This window comes from Hemibagrus wyckioides, linkage group LG05, assembly GCF_019097595.1.
Source record: "Hemibagrus wyckioides isolate EC202008001 linkage group LG05, SWU_Hwy_1.0, whole genome shotgun sequence".
In the NCBI taxonomy this organism is placed as follows: Eukaryota; Metazoa; Chordata; class Actinopteri; order Siluriformes; family Bagridae; genus Hemibagrus; species Hemibagrus wyckioides.
Genome location: NC_080714.1, coordinates 17,883,535 through 17,901,684, shown reverse-complemented (window position 1 = coordinate 17,901,684; position 18,150 = coordinate 17,883,535). Strand labels below are relative to the sequence as shown.

Here is an 18,150-nt window from a genome sequence, read left to right as displayed (position 1 = left end):
TTTAGTTTGTTTAACAGAAGCAAAGGGTCTACCTGCAGTCTGTATAGGCTTCTCACATGCTAATGTCTGCACTATTCAGCAGTCCAGCGGGTTCTATTCAGCAATTAACACCACAAGGGTGGAACACAGAGCTTAAAATGACTTCTAGGGATAAATGTCCGTTGATTTCACACTACTTTGTCTGTTTTGGTGCTTTGTGTGTGTGTGTGTGTGTGTGACAGTGACTAGCTCTTCTGTTCTTATGAGTCTGAGCTGTCGGTACTCAGCCATCTCCAGTACAAAGGTGAAAGGCAGTGCAAGTTACTGCATCTCCTCTTTCCCATCTCACAGCCCCGGCTCTGGCTTCATAGTGTGCAGTTCAGAAGAAATCGTCTCCAAAACAATCGAGAGTATTAGTTGATTGTATTTGTTGTGATGGGGGAAGCGACAGCTCTGGACAGGATAAGCATGGTGTCATTTCCTTCCTAAAATGAGAGAAGCCAAGACCCATCCTGTCCCTGACTTCATACCGGTGTTTAGTTAAGGTCACCAACACAGCCATTGTGATGACTTTTTTTCCCCTGTAGTTCGCGGAGAGAACAGAATGCTTTATTGGCCGAGACATATGGACACTTGCATGTTCTTTTTTTCGTGCAATTGCCTTAGGCTCTCATCCGGCGGGGTAATGCGATCCTTCTGATCACCAGCTGCAGCAGGAGAGCCGCAGTACTCAGGCTCTGATTGAACCACACCATCTTTCTGCTCTATGTAAGCTTGCATCAACAAGCATTGCTTTACAGGCTAATGCAAACCAGTTTGGACATCCAGCATGTGAGAGAGAGAGAGAGAGAGAGAGAGAGAGAGAGCATTTATCTTTCATTACCCGAGGAACTATGCTGAATCAGCAAAAGTAAATTATATTAAAATCACTTTGCAGTAAGACTCTGGATTTATTAAGTTTGAATTAAAACAAGACAGGGTGTAGTGTTATAGAAAAATAATGACAGGCTGTTGTGATATGGCCTGATGAGAAGTCTCTTATTTCTCTTGTACGACTGCAAATTGTTCATGAGGTCACTTTTTTTTTTTATTAAAAGTGTTGTTTTTCTGGAAATTCCACAACCGAATATAAGTTAGAGCCTGGTATTATTTTATTATAGTGCAAACATTCGTTCCCTGACCAGCCTCTCTTTTCTTTCTTCCTAAATATGCAACTTGCCAAGTTACTGAGAAACAGCAAAAACCTTACACTATAAAGGGCTGCTGAGAAATATACCATTTTGCAAGATGCCGCCTTTACCTCTGAGTGTTACAAAGCAAGAACATCGTCACACAGCAAATTTCATATCAATGATTACATGCATTTTAATCTGTGTCCTCACAAGTACCTGTGATTGAGTTGTTACTATAGATATACGCTAGTATATTACAATGAGCATGTTAAACCTGTGAATTGCCTTTCAGACAGATGCTACCGTTAGAAACTACTGCTGACCAATCACGATCAAGATTTGAGAATCAGCTGGGTATAAGGGGTAGTGGGGGGAAAGGTGGCATCATGATCTTTGAAGACCTTCCTGTATATGATATGTCTTAGAATTACTTCTGCTAAGTGCCACAAAAAAAACGTGGCTAATTTTAAGCCAGATGGTGAAAAAGAAAAACCGGGAAAGCTACAGATTTCAGATACAGTCATTCTAAATCATGTTTTCAATATTGAATAAGTACAGACATACCTGTTGTTCTCTCAGAAAAGCTTACTGTGGCCTATTTCATCTGGTTCGGCTCTGCTTAATTTTCATTTGAGTTAACGTGCACATGCCTTGACAAGGTTTCACGTCACAAAGAATCGGCACTTCCTGGCTGACATTTAATACGCCATAAACAGCAAATGTCTCGTGTGACTGCTTTGATTGAACCGTGAGGGAACAGATGCATTTTACATCTCATGTAATCTCTGCGTTACCTGGCCTCCACCACAACTTGCCTCACACACTCGGTCTCCCGGAGGAACAGCAACTCGTTGCCATGGAAGCGAGGCAGAACCATACGAGATATGTTTATTTACCTTCCTTTTTGACGTCAGCGAGGCGACTGGTGTTGATACAGCGCCGGCACCGAAGGCGTTAAAAGACTAAAGGCGCCTGCCGCATAGGAACAGGACACGCAGCATCTTTAGCATGTCTTCTGTCTTCTAAAATATGCCCTTTGTTCCACTTACTGAAGATTAATCATATCAGCTGGCGGGTGGTAGTCAGTAAAGGATTGGAGCATTTGTAGTTAAAGCTAAAGATAATATGAAAAAAAAGAAGAAAAGCAAAAGAATTTAATTTAAAAATAAAGGTATGAAAGACAATAATCAATAATGTCTGGGTGGTGTGAAGAGGCTCAGCTTTTAACAGAACGTTCTGAAAGTGTTTTATTTCTCTTCTACAATAGCCATTTTGCCATTTAAAAATGATTAAAGAATGACACATCCGTTTATATGCTTTTTATCCATTTATAGTTATATTTAACGTTATCCTATTATCACCTAGCTATAAACGAATGTGTCCTCATATAATTCACAGTGTAATGATCTTATACATGCACATTAGGCTGGGGTTAGTGAGATGTGAGGTCACAGGTAGGATGTCTGTCTCATGCCCACTGTCGCCGCCGCCCACCCTCTACTCTCTCACTATGGGCTTTACGGATGCTCAGCTTCCTGGCTTTCGGCCCTGCAGCTCTTTTGGCCACCTCACACATGGATGAATCCGGTCAGGATGAGTTGGATCTGCCATATGGGAAATTTCATTAGTGCACGCCTGAAGGACGGATCCTCTGCACCCTGCCAGAGGCTGCTCACAAAACTGCATACAGTGCTGTCGCCAGCATAACGCCCGAGTACGTCTTAATCGGGTATCAGTTGTGTATGTGTCTAGTTATTCTACTCTGGGGAGCTGAGGTCTATGTTTAGTTCAGAACGAGTATACACTGCTTTATTTTTGGCTTGGGGCATGTCATAGTGTAAGAGCACCTTTTTTTGCAGGGTGTAATGATGGTGCTGTATTTATACACACACACACACACACACAGCAGTTTTTAAATGTCTTGAATGGAGTTCTATGATCTAATACTAAAGATTAGTATAGAAAACAGAGCTTCACGATTCTGTATGAATCATACAGTACATGAGAGGTATTTAAAGCTACAGTTTCAGTTTTAATCCTTTTTAGCATTACACTATCCCCTAGAGGAATGGAAATTGACTTATCAGACATTTTCAATCAGTATAAACAAATGGATTATTTTATCTTCACGAATATGATATACAATTATTTGGGACCCTGTTGGCTTTCAGCATGAGACGTTTTTATCTCTGTAGGCATAAACTTACATAGAATTTTAGTGGTTGAAGATAATACCTTCACATTTTTAGATGCTTATCAAACACTCAGAGTCTCAGAGAGACACACAGCATCTCAGAGAGCAGAAATGGGTTTGATATCACCTTTTACTTTGAACATAAACATTCCTGTGAAAAAAAACTGTTTTTTTTTTTTTTTTAGAATATATTGCCCCAGTACGCTAGGTAAAATCAGAAGTGCTTTTGAAATACAAATCTTTAAAGCCCCAAGTGTCTATTTTTATATGAGGCTTTCACATTAACCTGAATACGGACACAACAAAACAGGCGCAGATTCCCTTTTTTGGCCTCTAGTGATGTAAACGGTGAAAATATGGCAGATAATTTTGCAGATTTCATGCAATGATTTCTAGAATGGAGCAAAAATGTTCTGCCACCAGAACAAGACCATTTCAATTGGACTATTCGGAGATATTTTCATTCAGTATTTTCTCTGATGCTTTTGCAGTGAAGGTAAGCAGCAGCTGCATGGTTTGTTATACCATTGTGCTCTTGATCAGTAGATTTCTAGACCTTAATTTTGCCTAACAGTTTGGCTCTGATGTAATATCAGCTGCAAGGCGAATCACAGGATTATATTAATAGACCATTTCTGATATGATATCATTGCTGTAGTCACAGATCATTTACAGAGATTTGTATGGCTCATGTAATTTAAGCCTCACACTAAGCATATTTAATGGAAACTGTTTTAAGGTGAAAAATAAACATCGGCAGACTGGCGAGTCTTTGTGTAAGGATACGTTTTAATGAAAGAACACTTCAGGCAATGTTGGCTCTTTAATGGAAAGCTGTAAAGTCTCCAGGAATCTGCTCATTACGGTTTCTTGATTATGTGACAAGCTGCACTTATTGTTAGCTTCGAGAGAAAGAAAGAAGGGAGGTTAGTGATGCAGCTATTGTTTATATTAGAAATAAGGACAGGCAGTAACTTTTTCACAGATGTTCCACATCATTAAATCTTAAAACCGAAGAAATTATTTTTTGTTTTTCTTTAATAAGTGAAGAATTTAAATCACCTCTACTTTAGAGTGACATCACATCTTGGTTGTCGATTATTTTCTCATGACTTTTCTTGATTCCTTTGTTTTCCTATGTTACTGGTAAAGTTTATTAAATTATGTCTTCTCCATGCCATCCATCTGCTAGTTCTCATTCTGATCTTTATGGGCAGTTCAGCATGCTCATAAATGATCTAGAATATTACATAAGCATGCAACTCCTATATTTTAGCCTACAGTTAGTCCCATTTCGTCAAACTCTACAATATTCAGAGGAGAATTTCTGCAGGTTTGATCCAAGATGCATCATGTGGCTTTATCACAACACTCATTCAGCCAAAGTCCTCTTCGTTACACAGGCGTCAACTATGAGTACAGCTATCTTAGAAAGTAATTACATATGTGTCTTTACTGGTAAGAGATTAAAAGAAGAACCCTGTGCGTACAATATTTTTTTCAATTCAAGTAGTTTTCCGCAAAAAAAGTAGAATTTAAAAAAAAAAAAAAAAAAAAAAAGCTGTAGCAAAATCGAGCATTTTTGGCCACAGTCATCACAGAAAAACTCCAGAGAATCCGGTCAGGACTGTACAATGTAGAGACCCACGGAGGTGGCTTTACGTCTGCTGATATGCCTCAGCTCTTTAAATGCTGATGCCAGAACACTCGACACCAAGCCGTGGATTTAAAACGCAAAAAATGTTAATAGCTGGTTTAAGGGGAGATAATTTGTAGGAGTCAATACCCCCAGAGGAGCAGAGCAGTGTGTGTGTGTGTGTGTAGGGCGTCTGGGGCGGCAGTATAAGTGGGAGACGAGATCTGTCATTAAGGGCAGGGCTGAAAGGATTGGCACAACGTGGGCAGGGGAGTGGTACTCCTAAACGTGGCACTTGTCATGCTGTTGGGGCACAGGGCATGGGGAGATAACAGACAGTTAAGTAAAAACAAAGCGGAAGATTCTGTAATTGAGGCAGATTGACACACTGACTGATTTTTGAATTTAAGTTGAACTGCCACAGACACAAACTTAACACAAACCCTTAAAGAGCTGGACATGCACTGGTCATGCTGAGAATTATAGCATCAGAGATGATCAGGAGTGAGTGTGTAGAGTGAGTGTGTGGAGTGAGTGAGGTAGTGAGTGAGTGAGTGTGTGAATGATTGAGTGTGGGAGTGAGTGAGTGTGTGAATGATTGAGTGAGTGTGTGAATGATTGAGTGAGTGTGTGAATGATTGAGTGAGTGTGTGAATGATTGAGTGAGTGTGTGAATGATTGAGTGAGTGAGTGTGGGAGTGAGTGAGTGTGGGAGTGAGTGAGTGTGGGAGTGAGTGAGTGTGGGAGTGAGTGAGTGTGGGAGTGAGTGTGTGAATGATTGAGTGAGTGTGTGAATGATTGAGTGAGTGTGGGAGTGAGTGAGTGTGGGAGTGAGTGAGTGTGGGAGTGAGTGAGTGTGGGAGTGAGTGAGTGTGGGAGTGAGTGTGTGAATGATTGAGTGAGTGTGTGAATGATTGAGTGAGTGTGGGAGTGAGTGAGTGTGGGAGTGAGTGAGTGTGGGAGTGAGTGAGTGAGTGTGGGAGTGAGTGAGTGAGTGTGGGAGTGAGTGAGTGAGTGTGGGAGTGAGTGAGTGAGTGAGTGTGGGAGTGAGTGAGTGAGTGTGGGAGTGAGTGAGTGAGTGTGTGAATGATTGAGTGAATGTGGGAGTGTGGGAGTGAATGAGTGAGTGTGGGAGTGAGTGAGTGTGGGAGTGAGTGAGTGTGTGAATGATTGAGTGAGTGTGGGAGTGATTGAGTGAGTGTGGGAGTGATTGAGTGAGTGTGTGAATGATTGAGTGAGTGTGTGAATGATTGAGTGAGTGTGTGAATGATTGAGTGAGTGTGTGAATGATTGAGTGAATGTGGGAGTGTGGGAGTGAGTGAGTGTGGGAGTGAATGAGTGAGTGTGGGAGTGAGTGAGTGTGGGAGTGAGTGAGTGTGTGAATGATTGAGTGAGTGTGTGAATGATTGAGTGAGTGTGTGAATGATTGAGTGAGTGTGGGAGTGAGTGAGTGAGTGTGGGAGTGAGTGAGTGAGTGTGGGAGTGAGTGAGTGAGTGTGTGAATGAGTGAGTGAGTGTGTGAATGAGTGAGTGAGTGTGGGAGTGAGTGAGTGAGTGTGTGAATGAGTGAGTGAGTGAGTGAGTGTGTGAATGAGTGAGTGAGTGTGGGAGTGAGTGAGTGAGTGTGTGAATGAGTGAGTGAGTGTGGGAGTGAGTGAGTGAGTGTGTGAATGAGTGAGTGAGTGTGTGAATGAGTGAGTGAGTGTGTGAATGAGTGAGTGAGTGTGTGAATGATTGAGTGAGTGTGTGAATGATTGAGTGAGTGTGGGAGTGAGTGAGTGAGTGAGTGTGGGAGTGAGTGAGTGTGTGAATGAGTGAGTGTGGGAGTGAGTGAGTGAGTGTGTGAATGAGTGAGTGAGTGTGGGAGTGAGTGAGTGAGTGAGTGTGTGAATGATTGAGTGAGTGTGGGAGTGATTGAGTGAGTGTGGGAGTGAGTGAGTGTGTGAATGATTGAGTGAGTGTGGGAGTGAGTGAGTGAGTGAGTGAGTGTGGGAGTGAGTGAGTGAGTGTGTGAATGATTGAGTGAGTGTGGGAGTGAGTGAGTGAGTGTGTGAATGATTGAGTGAGTGTGGGAGTGAGTGAGTGTGTGAATGATTGAGTGAGTGTGGGACTGAATGTGTGAATGAATGAGTGAGTGTGGGAGTGAGTGAGTGTGTGAATGATTGAGTGAGTGTGGGAATGAGTGAGTGAGTGCGTGAGTGAGTGAGTGTGTGAATGATTGAGTGAGTGTGTGAATGATTGAGTGAGTGTGTGAATGATTGAGTGAGTGTGGGAGTGAGTGAGTGAGTGTGGGAGTGAGTGAGTGTGTGAATGATTGAGTGAGTGTGGGAGTGATTGAGTGAGTGTGGGAGTGAATGATTGAGTGAGTGTGTGAGTGAGTGTGGGAGTGAGTGTGTGAATGATTGAGTTAGTGAGTGAGTGTGTGAATGATTGAGTGAGTGTGGGAGTGAGTGAGTGAGTGTGTGAATGATTGAGTGTGGGAGTGATTGAGTGAGTGTGGGAGTGATTGAGTGAGTGTGGGAGTGATTGAGTGAGTGTGGGAGTGAGTGAGTGTGGGAGTGAGTGAGTGTGGGAGTGAGTGTGTGAATGATTGAGTGAGTGTGTGAATGATTGAGTGAGTGAGTGTGGGAGTGAGTGAGTGAGTGTGGGAGTGAGTGAGTGAGTGTGGGAGTGAGTGAGTGAGTGTGTGAATGATTGAGTGAATGTGGGAGTGAGTGAGTGAGTGTGGGAGTGAGTGAGTGAATGATTGAGTGAGTGAGTGAGTGTGTGAATGATTGAGTGAGTGTGGGAGTGAGTGAGTGTGGGAGTGAGTGAGTGAGTGTGTGAATGATTGAGTGAGTGTGTGAATGATTGAGTGAATGTGGGAGTGTGGGAGTGAGTGAGTGTGTGAATGATTGAGTGAGTGTGTGAATGATTGAGTGAGTGTGGGAGTGAGTGAGTGTGTGAATGATTGAGTGAGTGTGTGAATGATTGAGTGAGTGTGGGAGTGATTGAGTGAGTGTGGGAGTGAGTGAGTGAGTGTGGGAGTGAGTGAGTGTGGGAGTGAGTGAGTGTGTGAATGATTGAGTGAGTGTGTGAATGATTGAGTGAATGTGGGAGTGAGTGAGTGAATGATTGAGTGAGTGAGTGTGGGAGTGAGTGAGTGTGTGAATGATTGAGTGAGTGTGGGAGTGAGTGAGTGTGGGAGTGAGTGAGTGTGTGAATGATTGAGTGAGTGTGTGAATGATTGAGTGAGTGTGTGAATGATTGAGTGAGTGTGTGAATGATTGAGTGAATGTGGGAGTGTGGGAGTGAGTGAGTGTGGGAGTGAATGAGTGAGTGTGGGAGTGAGTGAGTGTGGGAGTGAGTGAGTGTGTGAATGATTGAGTGAGTGTGGGAGTGATTGAGTGAGTGTGTGAATGATTGAGTGAGTGTGGGAGTGAGTGAGTGAGTGTGGGAGTGAGTGAGTGAGTGTGTGAATGAGTGAGTGAGTGTGGGAGTGAGTGAGTGTGTGAATGATTGAGTGTGTGAATGATTGAGTGAGTGTGTGTATGATTGAGTGAGTGTGTGAATGATTGAGTGAGTGTGTGAATGATTGAGTGAGTGTGTGAGTGTGTGAATGATTGAGTGAGTGTGGGAGTGAGTGAGTGAGTGTGTGAATGATTGAGTGAGTGTGTGAATGATTGAGTGAGTGTGTGAATGATTGAGTGAGTGTGTGAATGATTGAGTGAGTTTGTGAGTGAGTGAGTGTGGGAGTGAGTGAGTGAGTGTGTGAATGATTGAGTGAGTGTGGGAGTGAGTGAGTGAGTGAGTGTGTGAATGATTGAGTGAGTGAGTGTGTGAATGATTGAGTGAGTTTGGGAGTGAGTGAGGGAGTGAGTGTGTGAGTGTGTGAATGATTGAGTGAGTGTGGGAGTGAGTGAGTGAGTGTGTGAATGATTGAGTGAGTTTGGGAGTGAGTGAGTGAGTGTGGGAGTGAGTGAGTGTGTGAATGATTGAGTGAGTGTGGGAGTGATTGAGTGAGTGTGGGAGTGAATGATTGAGTGAGTGTGGGAGTGAATGTGTGAATGAATGAGTGAGTGTGGGAGTGAGTGAGTGTGTGAATGATTGAGTGAGTGTGGGAATGAGTGAGTGAGTGCGTGAGTGAGTGAGTGTGTGAATGATTGAGTGAGTGTGTGAATGATTGAGTGAGTGTGTGAATGATTGAGTGAGTGTGGGAGTGAGTGAGTGAGTGTGGGAGTGAGTGTGTGAATGATTGAGTGAGTGTGGGAGTGATTGAGTGAGTGTGGGAGTGAATGATTGAGTGAGTGTGTGAGTGAGTGTGGGAGTGAGTGAGTGAGTGTGTGAATGATTGAGTTAGTGAGTGAGTGTGTGAATGATTGAGTGAGTGTGGGAGTGATTGAGTGAGTGTGGGAGTGAGTGAGTGAGTGTGGGAGTGAGTGAGTGAGTGTGGGAGTGAGTGAGTGAGTGAGTGTGTGAATGATTGAGTGAGTGTGGGAGTGAGTGAGTGAGTGTGGGAGTGAGTGAGTGAATGATTGAGTGAGTGAGTGAGTGAGTGTGTGAGTGAGTGAGTGAATGATGAGGAGTGAGTGAGTGTGTGAATGATTGAGTGAGTGTGGGAGTGAGTGAGTGAGTGAGTGAGTGTGGGAGTGAGTGAGTGAGTGTGTGAATGATTGAGTGAGTGTGGGAGTGAGTGAGTGAGTGAGTGTGTGAATGATTGAGTGAGTGTGGGAATGAGTGAGTGAGTGAGTGTGGGAGTGTGTGAATGATTGAGTGAGTGAGTGTGGGAGTGAGTGAGTGAGTGTGTGAATGATTGAGTGAGTGTGGGAGTGAGTGTGTGAATGAATGAGTGAGTGTGTGAATGATTGAGTGAGTGTGGGAATGAGTGAGTGAGTGAGTGTGGGAGTGTGTGAATGATTGAGTGAGTGTGTGAATGATTGAGTGAGTGTGGGAGTGAGTGAGTGAGTGAGTGTGGGAGTGAGTGAGTGAGTGTGTGAATGATTGAGTGAGTTTGGGAGTGAGTGAGTGAGTGTGGGAGTGAGTGAGTGTGTGAATGATTGAGTGAGTGAGTGTGGGAGTGAGTGAGTGAGTGTGTGAATGATTGAGTGAGTGAGTGTGGGAGTGAGTGAGTGAGTGTGTGAATGATTGAGTGAGTGTGGGAGTGAGTGAGTGAGTGTGTGAATGATTGAGTGAGTGTGGGAGTGAGTGTGTGAATGAATGAGTGAGTGTGTGAATGAATGAGTGAGTGTGTGAATGATTGAGTGAGTGTGGGAATGAGTGAGTGAGTGAGTGTGGGAGTGTGTGAATGATTGAGTGAGTGTGTGAATGATTGAGTGAGTGTGGGAGTGAGTGAGTGAGTGTGGGAGTGAGTGAGTGTGTGAATGATTGAGTGTGGGAGTGAGTGAGTGTGTGAATGATTGAGTGAGTGTGGGAGTGATTGAGTGAGTGTGGGAGTGAGTGAGTGTGTGAATGATTGAGTGTGGGAGTGAGTGAGTGAGTGTGGGAGTGAGTGAGTGAGTGAATGAGTGAGTGAGTGTGGGAGTGAGTGAGTGAGTGTGGGAGTGAGTGAGTGAGTGTGTGAATGATTGAGTGAGTGTGGGAGTGAATGATTGAGTGAGTGTGTGAGTGAGTGTGGGAGTGAGTGAGTGAGTGTGTGAATGAGTTAGTGAGTGAGTGTGTGAATGATTGAGTGAGTGTGGGAGTGAGTGAGTGAGTGTGGGAGTGATTGAGTGAGTGTGGGAGTGATTGAGTGAGTGTGGGAGTGATTGAGTGAGTGTGGGAGTGATTGAGTGAGTGTGGGAGTGATTGAGTGAGTGTGGGAGTGAGTGAGTGAGTGTGTGAATGATTGAGTGAGTGTGGGAGTGATTGAGTGAGTGTGGGAGTGAGTGAGTGAGTGTGTGAATGATTGAGTGAGTGTGGGAGTGAGTGAGTGTGGGAGTGAGTGTGGGAGTGAGTGAGTGTGTGAATGATTGAGTGAGTGTGGGAGTGAGTGAGTGAGTGTGTGAATGATTGAGTGAGTGAGTGTGTGAATGATTGAGTGAGTGAGTGTGTGAATGATTGAGTGAGTGTGGGAGTGAGTGAGTGTGGGAGTGATTGAGTGAGTGTGGGAGTGAGTGAGTGAGTGTGGGAGTGAGTGAGTGAGTGTGGAAGTGAGTGAGTGTGGGAGTGAGTGAGTGTGTGAATGATTGAGTGAGTGTGGGAGTGAATGATTGAGTGAGTGTGGGAGTGAATGATTGAGTGAGTGTGGGAGTGAGTGAGTGTGTGAATGATTGAGTGAGTGTGGGAGTGAGTGAGTGTGGGAGTGAGTGAGTGAGTGTGGGAGTGAGTGAGTGTGGGAGTGATTGAGTGAGTGTGGGAGTGAGTGAGTGTGTGAATGATTGAGTGAGTGTGGGAGTGAGTGTGTGAATGAATGAGTGAGTGTGGGAGTGAGTGAGTGTGTGAATGATTGAGTGAGTGTGGGAGTGAGTGAGTGTGTGAATGATTGAGTGAGTGTGGGAGTGAGTGAGTGAGTGAGTGTGTGAATGATTGAGTGAGTGTGGGAGTGAGTGAGTGAGTGTGTGAATGATTGAGTGAGTGTGGGAGTGAGTGAGTGTGTGAATGATTGAGTGAGTGTGGGAGTGAGTGAGTGAGTGAGTGTGGGAGTGAGTGTGGGAGTGAGTGAGTGAGTGTGTGAATGATTGAGTGAGTGAGTGAGTGTGTGAATGATTGAGTGAGTGAGTGAGTGTGTGAATGATTGAGTGAGTGAGTGAGTGTGTGAATGATTGAGTGAGTGTGGGAGTGAGTGAGTGAGTGTGTGAATGATTGAGTGTGGGAGTGAGTGAGTGTGTGAATGATTGAGTGAGTGTGGGAGTGAGTGAGTGTGTGCGTGAATGATTGAGTGAGTGTGGGAGTGATTGAGTGAGTGTGGGAGTGATTGAGTGAGTGTGGGAGTGATTGAGTGAGTGTGGGAGTGAGTGAGTGAGTGTGGGAGTGATTGAGTGAGTGTGGGAGTGAGTGAGTGAGTGTGGGAGTGAGTGAGTGTGTGTGTGTATGATTGAGTGAGTGTGGGAGTGATTGAGTGAGTGTGGGAGTGAGTGAGTGAGTGAGTGTGGGAGTGAGTGAGTGTGTGAATGATTGAGTGAGTGTGTGAATGATTGAGTGAGTGTGGGAGTGATTGAGTGAGTGTGGGAGTGAGTGAGTGAGTGCGTGAATGATTGAGTGAGTGCGTGAATGATTGAGTGAGTGTGGGAGTGATTGAGTGAGTGTGGGAGTGATTGAGTGAGTGTGGGAGTGAGTGAGTGAGTGAGTGTGGGAGTGAGTGAGTGAGTGTGGGAGTGATTGAGTGAGTGTGGGAGTGAGTGAGTGAGTGTGTGAATGATTGAGTGAGTGTGTGAATGATTGAGTGAGTGTGGGAGTGAGTGAGTGAGTGTGTGAATGATTGAGTGAGTGTGTGAATGATTGAGTGAATGTGGGAGTGAGTGAGTGTGGGAGTGAGTGAGTGAGTGTGTTAAGGAGTGAGTGAGTTAATGAATGAGTGAGTGTGGGAGTGAGGTAGTGAGTGTGTGAATGATTGAGTTAGTGGAGTGAGTGAGTGTGGGAGTGAGTGAGTGTGTGAATGATTGAGTGAGTGTGGGAGTGAGTGAGTGTGTGAATGATTGAGTGAGTGTGGGAGTGAGTGAGTGAGTGAGTGTGTGAATGATTGAGTGAGTGTGGGAGTGAGTGAGTTAAGGAGTGAGTGAGTTAATGAATGAGTGAGTGTGGGAGTGAGGTAGTGAGTTAAGGAGTGAGTGAGTTAATGAATGAGTGAGTGTGGGAGTGAGGTAGTGAGTTAAGGAGTGAGTGAGTTAATGAATGAGTGATTGTGGGAGTGAGTGAGTTAAGGAGTGAGTGAGTTAATGAATGAGTGATTGTGGGAGTGAGTGAGTTAAGGAGTGAGTGAGTTAATGAATGAGTGAGTGTGGGAGTGAGTGAGTTAAGGAGTGAGTGAGTTAATGAATGAGTGAGTGTGGGAGTGAGTGAGTTAAGGAGTGAGTGAGTTAATGAATGAGTGAGTGAGTGAGTGAGTGAGTGAGGTAGTGAGTGAGTGAGTAAATGCCACAGAGAGTGAGCCAGCTGCTAGATGTAAATAGATTTACAGAGCCATAATTAGAAGCAAGCTTTGAGTGGCAGAGTCGTTTTCTTCAGGGGAGACGCCCACTCACCCACACAAAGCCATGCATGTGTGATCTCATATCATCTCTCTCTCTCTCTCTCTCTCTCTCTCTCTCTCTCTCTCGCGCTGTATCATGTGACAGAGATGCCACACAAAATACCAGAATGATTCCACTATTTTTTCTAATTTATACTAGTTATTAGCGTAATCAAGTTGAGTGTCTGATCATATCAAAGTCAATGGAGAAATGTCATCTGGAATGAGAGTTGGAAAATCTTTGTGAAAATAAAGAATGGTACACTAATATTAGGATTAAAAATGCTGGACCCCCCCCCCCCCTCTCTCTACATTTAGAGAAGCCTAAACATTCTTTGAAAGTATTGTGATGGGTCAGTTTCTGCTCTCAGAACATGTTATAACTCCAAACTCAAAGAAGCTGCACAATATATTGCTTGTCAATCATAATCACAAACACGTGGAGAGTCTCAGAGCTTCCAGAAGTTTTCATTAGGGGGTTTTGATGAATTATGTGACTGAAGTGATCATTCTTCTTATTTTTGATCAACTCTTTAATCATGACACAAGCACTTGCTTTATCGTCCTGTTGCTGAAAAAAAACCCCATCATCATAACCATGTGTTTTCTTTCATTTCTTTCTTAAGGCATTTCTCCAGAGGATCAGACAGATGGGAGAGAATCAGCAGTGTCTGACACCGGAACAAGTCAAGGTACATAGTGTGATGCTCTCAGGCCAAATTTACAAATACTAAAGACCAAAGACGGGAAAAAGAGAAAATAATCAAACAAAACATGAGCAATAAAGCTTTGTATAGTATCTTTTGTGTATTGAAACACTGCTCCTCTTTTTTTTCTGCTGCTTTCAGATCTTGTTTTCCAACATTGAAGAGATTTTAGATGTACACCGGGAGTTTTTCTCCGCTTTGGATGCCAGTCTGCAGCCCGAACCTCAGCCTCAGCACTCGCTCGGCAACGTCTTCCTCCAGTTTGTGAGTCTCCTTATAATCACCAAATTTTTGAGGCTGTTCACATTGCTCTAGAGGGGTTAGCAGCACTGCGGTAACCCGGGGTTATGAAACTCTCCTCTGAAGCAGGGTCAGCAGCTCTTTTGTGCAGTTCACCCCGCATTCTGCTGCCAAAAGTGTACAGTGTGAAACAATGTGGTGTTAGAATGTTACAGCTAGATACTTAGCAACAGAATCCCAATCAGAAATTAAACAGAGTGTGATGTGTCATATCATGTGAAAACCAGGATGTAGGAACACTTAACAAATACAAAAAAAATCACAGAAGTGCACGCCATAGTGAAGGGGAAATATACGACACAGAAAAATTAGCAGGCGTTGGATATCACAGCGAATCCAGGGGGTCACCTACAAACTTATAAAGGCCAAAAAAAATATATAAAATTGTGAAAGATTACAATACCTGCTGAGACACAGAACAGCAGACATATAATTTTTTCTCTCAGTGATGTGAAAGTGCGAGATGAGACGTTATCTAAAATGGCCCCATGATGTATTTATTCTTTCATGGTTATTGACACCTCAGATATGCAGATTAGAAGGTTATTCCAGGGTTTAGGAATGGACAGTGTGAAACAGCAGAGTTTTAATAGCCAGGATTGATTGTTAACCTCCGGGTAAAGTATGAGCAGTGTGAAAAAGTCCCAGGATTAACTATCTTAAGCCATTTTGATCGTCTACTGACATTCATCTGAAATGTGTTATATTTTGATCTACTTTAACCTGGGAATAAAACAATAAAGTCATATGTTCCTATAGGAAAATAATAAACAGTTGATTAGTGTGACGCCGATACTGATGCCTGACTGTTAGGTTTTTATTTACATGTTACACATTTAATACACTTATATTGGTGGAAATGTTCAAGTTTCGGTCATTACCTGTGTTAAAGCAGGTATAAACAGTCATTCTTTCACCAGCCTCCTCTTGTAGTTTTTTGCTCCCGTTAGGGGTCACCGCAGTAGATCACTGATCCTCATATTTAAATTGGTTCATGTTGGATGGTGGATGCCCTTCCTGACACAAGAGTCCGAACTTTTCTGGACTTGGGGCTACACACACAATTATACAGACAAAAAAATACTTTTTTCTGAAGATTTTTCTGTGTGAGAAAACATGGTCACAGCTTTACACAGCACTGACACTGGAGACTCCCTCCATAAATGTTAAACATCTCCCCCGAGAAAATAGCATCACATAAACAATTATATATATACACACGCTTTTTTTCCTCCCAAACATTCCCCTGTTTAAGAGATGATAAGCATGTTGCCTGGAGTGCATTAATATAAACCTGTGATTCGTCCTTGCAGCTAAATTACTGGCAGAGCTGCAATTATAGAAAGTTAATCAGGGCCTCCTGACCACTCAGCCTGGAGAATATAACAGTGCTGTCGTATCAGCTGTAATCCAAACAAAACATTACCTTCTTCTCAGAATGACTGTAATCTAGCATTTAACCCAAATCCACCCTGACTTCCACTTCACAACGATATTTCCTCCATGGGAGACTCGACACTGACACTATCATCATATTTATGTTTAGAGACAGTATCCTGCCCATGTGAAGTCCAATCACTACTTTTTTCTCTATTTGAGGCATATTACTTTAAGTGTCTGCCCCGCTGATGTAACCTGGGTGTTATTTTAGCCCACATCAAGCCAGAAGGCATGAGTCACTGCATAATTCAGGAAGAGGAGGGTTTTGTGCAGTGCACCTCTCGGAAGAAACGAGCACACGCTGGGGTTGAAATGAGACGAGCGGGGGGGGGGACGAGAAAAGTTTTAATCTGGTGATTAGCTGCAATTTATCATTGTGAATATTTACTTAGATTGCGATATTTTAATTACTAGCTGCAATGTGAAGACCCGTAGTATTGTGCATTAATTAAAAAACAGTCTGTCAGAGGAAGAAATGTAGCGTTTGGGTTATTTTAGACCCAAGTGTGAGCTTTCAGATTAGGAATTCAATTGAAAAATGAAAGCAGGCTGTCTAGGGCTGGAATCGTCCTCTCTGGGTGGCAGGGTGAGAAATCCGATCTGGGTTTCTGTCTCTGTGACGCTTTGAATTCTACTTCTGAGTGTGTTCAGAGTGCTCAGCGGGGGACTGCTTTCAGATTTAAAGCGAGATTTCATTTTATGTTGGAAATGATTATATAATTCCTATACAGTCTGTCTAAGTACTTCTTGCTTTCATTCTTATGCAGAAGTGCTGGTGATGTTTCAGGATATGTGAACTGTCAACTGACCAAATTAGAAATAAAATGTTTTTACTGTATTGTTTAGGACAAATTGCCCTAAATTTAAATCATATTTTTAATGTTTACATCAGAATACACTGATATGAGTTCTAGGTGTTCTAGGTAAAGCACAATCCGGACACACGCAGACAAACACATGTACAGCTTTCAAAATGTCTGCCTCCGCCAAATTTATAGAATAACAGTGAGGTTTAAAGCTTGGTGTTTTGCCACGTGGAAATGATGAAATGTATCGGTTGTCCTGTGTTGAAAAATAAGAACAGATGTTGGATTGTGATGTAACACACATAATCGAGGCTCTTGGTGTTTGCTGTTACGGTTCTGAGGCCTATACTGTTTTAAACACTATAAGCATGATGAGGCACAATACTCTTTTACACACACACACACACACACACACACACGAAAAACCGCACTCACCGTAAGAGGAAATGGAGAAGTGGGAGAGGCAGAACAGATGAGAGCCTCACATCCTTTGCTACATTTTAGAGAGAGTAAGACAGAGACATAAAGAGTGACAGAGGCAGAGAAATGGGTAGAGAGCCAAACAAACAGAGATAGAGATAGACAGAGGGAGAGATGGACAGACTGACAGACAGGCAGAAAGACAGACAGAGAGACAGATACTGACATGGAGAGAGAGAGAGAGAGAGAGAGAGAGAGAGAAAGGCATATAGCAGGAGGCAAAGACAGAAAGATAGACAGACAGAGCTACAGACAGATGAATGTGGAGAGCAAAAGATGGACAGAGAGAGAGAAAGAGTCTTACACAAGAAGGCATATACGAGGAGGCAAAGACAGAAAGATAGACAGACAGAGCTACAGACAGAGAGACAAACAGAAAGACAGATGGAGAGCAAAAGATAGACAGAAGGAGAGAGAGAGACAGAGAAAGTGAGACTGTGAGACAAGAGAGTGATCGAGTAGTCAACAGTCTCTGTTAGCCTGGAGCTGCCTATGAAGACATGTGTATCATCAGTATGGTGAGAGTGACCGGATAGAGCAGCACCTCAGCCACGGTTACTACATTAAGCCTGAGCATTTCCTCACAGCAGCTGATCATCTCACGATCTGATCAAGCGTTCATATAGAACGTACATTCCGTGAGCTCAGTCCAGACACTGTGACCTGTAGGAGCTGATCATGGCTTGCAGGAGCTAAACGTCACACTGTGGTTGAATGTACACACTAAGAGTCTACAAAGAACTTTATTTTCTGTATCAGTTTTACAGAAAATCCAATGCGCACCTCAAGGCTAACGGCTACATCGTTTAGCAGAAGAGACAATACCTAGTGATAGTACACACCCATGACCCGCTGTGCTTGTGTGTACCACTTCCTGTTTTCTTCAGGCTTTGCATCCTTGGCTGCCTCAGTTAAGACTTCACTGAGCTTCAATTTCAATTCCTGTCGTACTGAATAACAGAAGTATAACAGAAGTCTCCTTTTCACAGCTACTTTCATTACCGTCTGAACGGAAAGCGAAGGGGGCCACAGTCACGCACTCAAAGGAAGACGTCAGTAGAAGTTTCATGTCATTAAAATGAATCATAATTAAAATAAGCCAGTTATATGTACACTGCAGTAACTAGCGTGCTCTAGCCTGTGCATTTTGGCTAAAAATGGTGGGCTATACAAACACAACTAGCTAGAGTAAACTTTTCTAGCAAGCTAGCATCTCATATTTAGAAGATATTATCACTTCCAATCAAACAGCGTATATGTATTCGGGTTCCATCCTCCCAAAAAACCTGC

At 43.4% G+C, this 18,150-nt stretch overlaps 1 protein-coding gene across 1 annotated transcript in view; it reads left to right on the top strand.

Moving 5' to 3' along the window:
* prex1 (phosphatidylinositol-3,4,5-trisphosphate-dependent Rac exchange factor 1) overlaps window positions 1-18,150 on the top strand; it is an 83,298-nt gene that overhangs the window by 14,944 nt on the left and 50,204 nt on the right. The window contains exons 2-3 of the mRNA XM_058389611.1: window positions 13,754-13,819; window positions 13,976-14,098. Coding sequence (XP_058245594.1) covers window positions 13,754-13,819; window positions 13,976-14,098 — 189 coding nt within the window. The remainder of the gene's footprint in view (window positions 1-13,753; window positions 13,820-13,975; window positions 14,099-18,150) is intronic.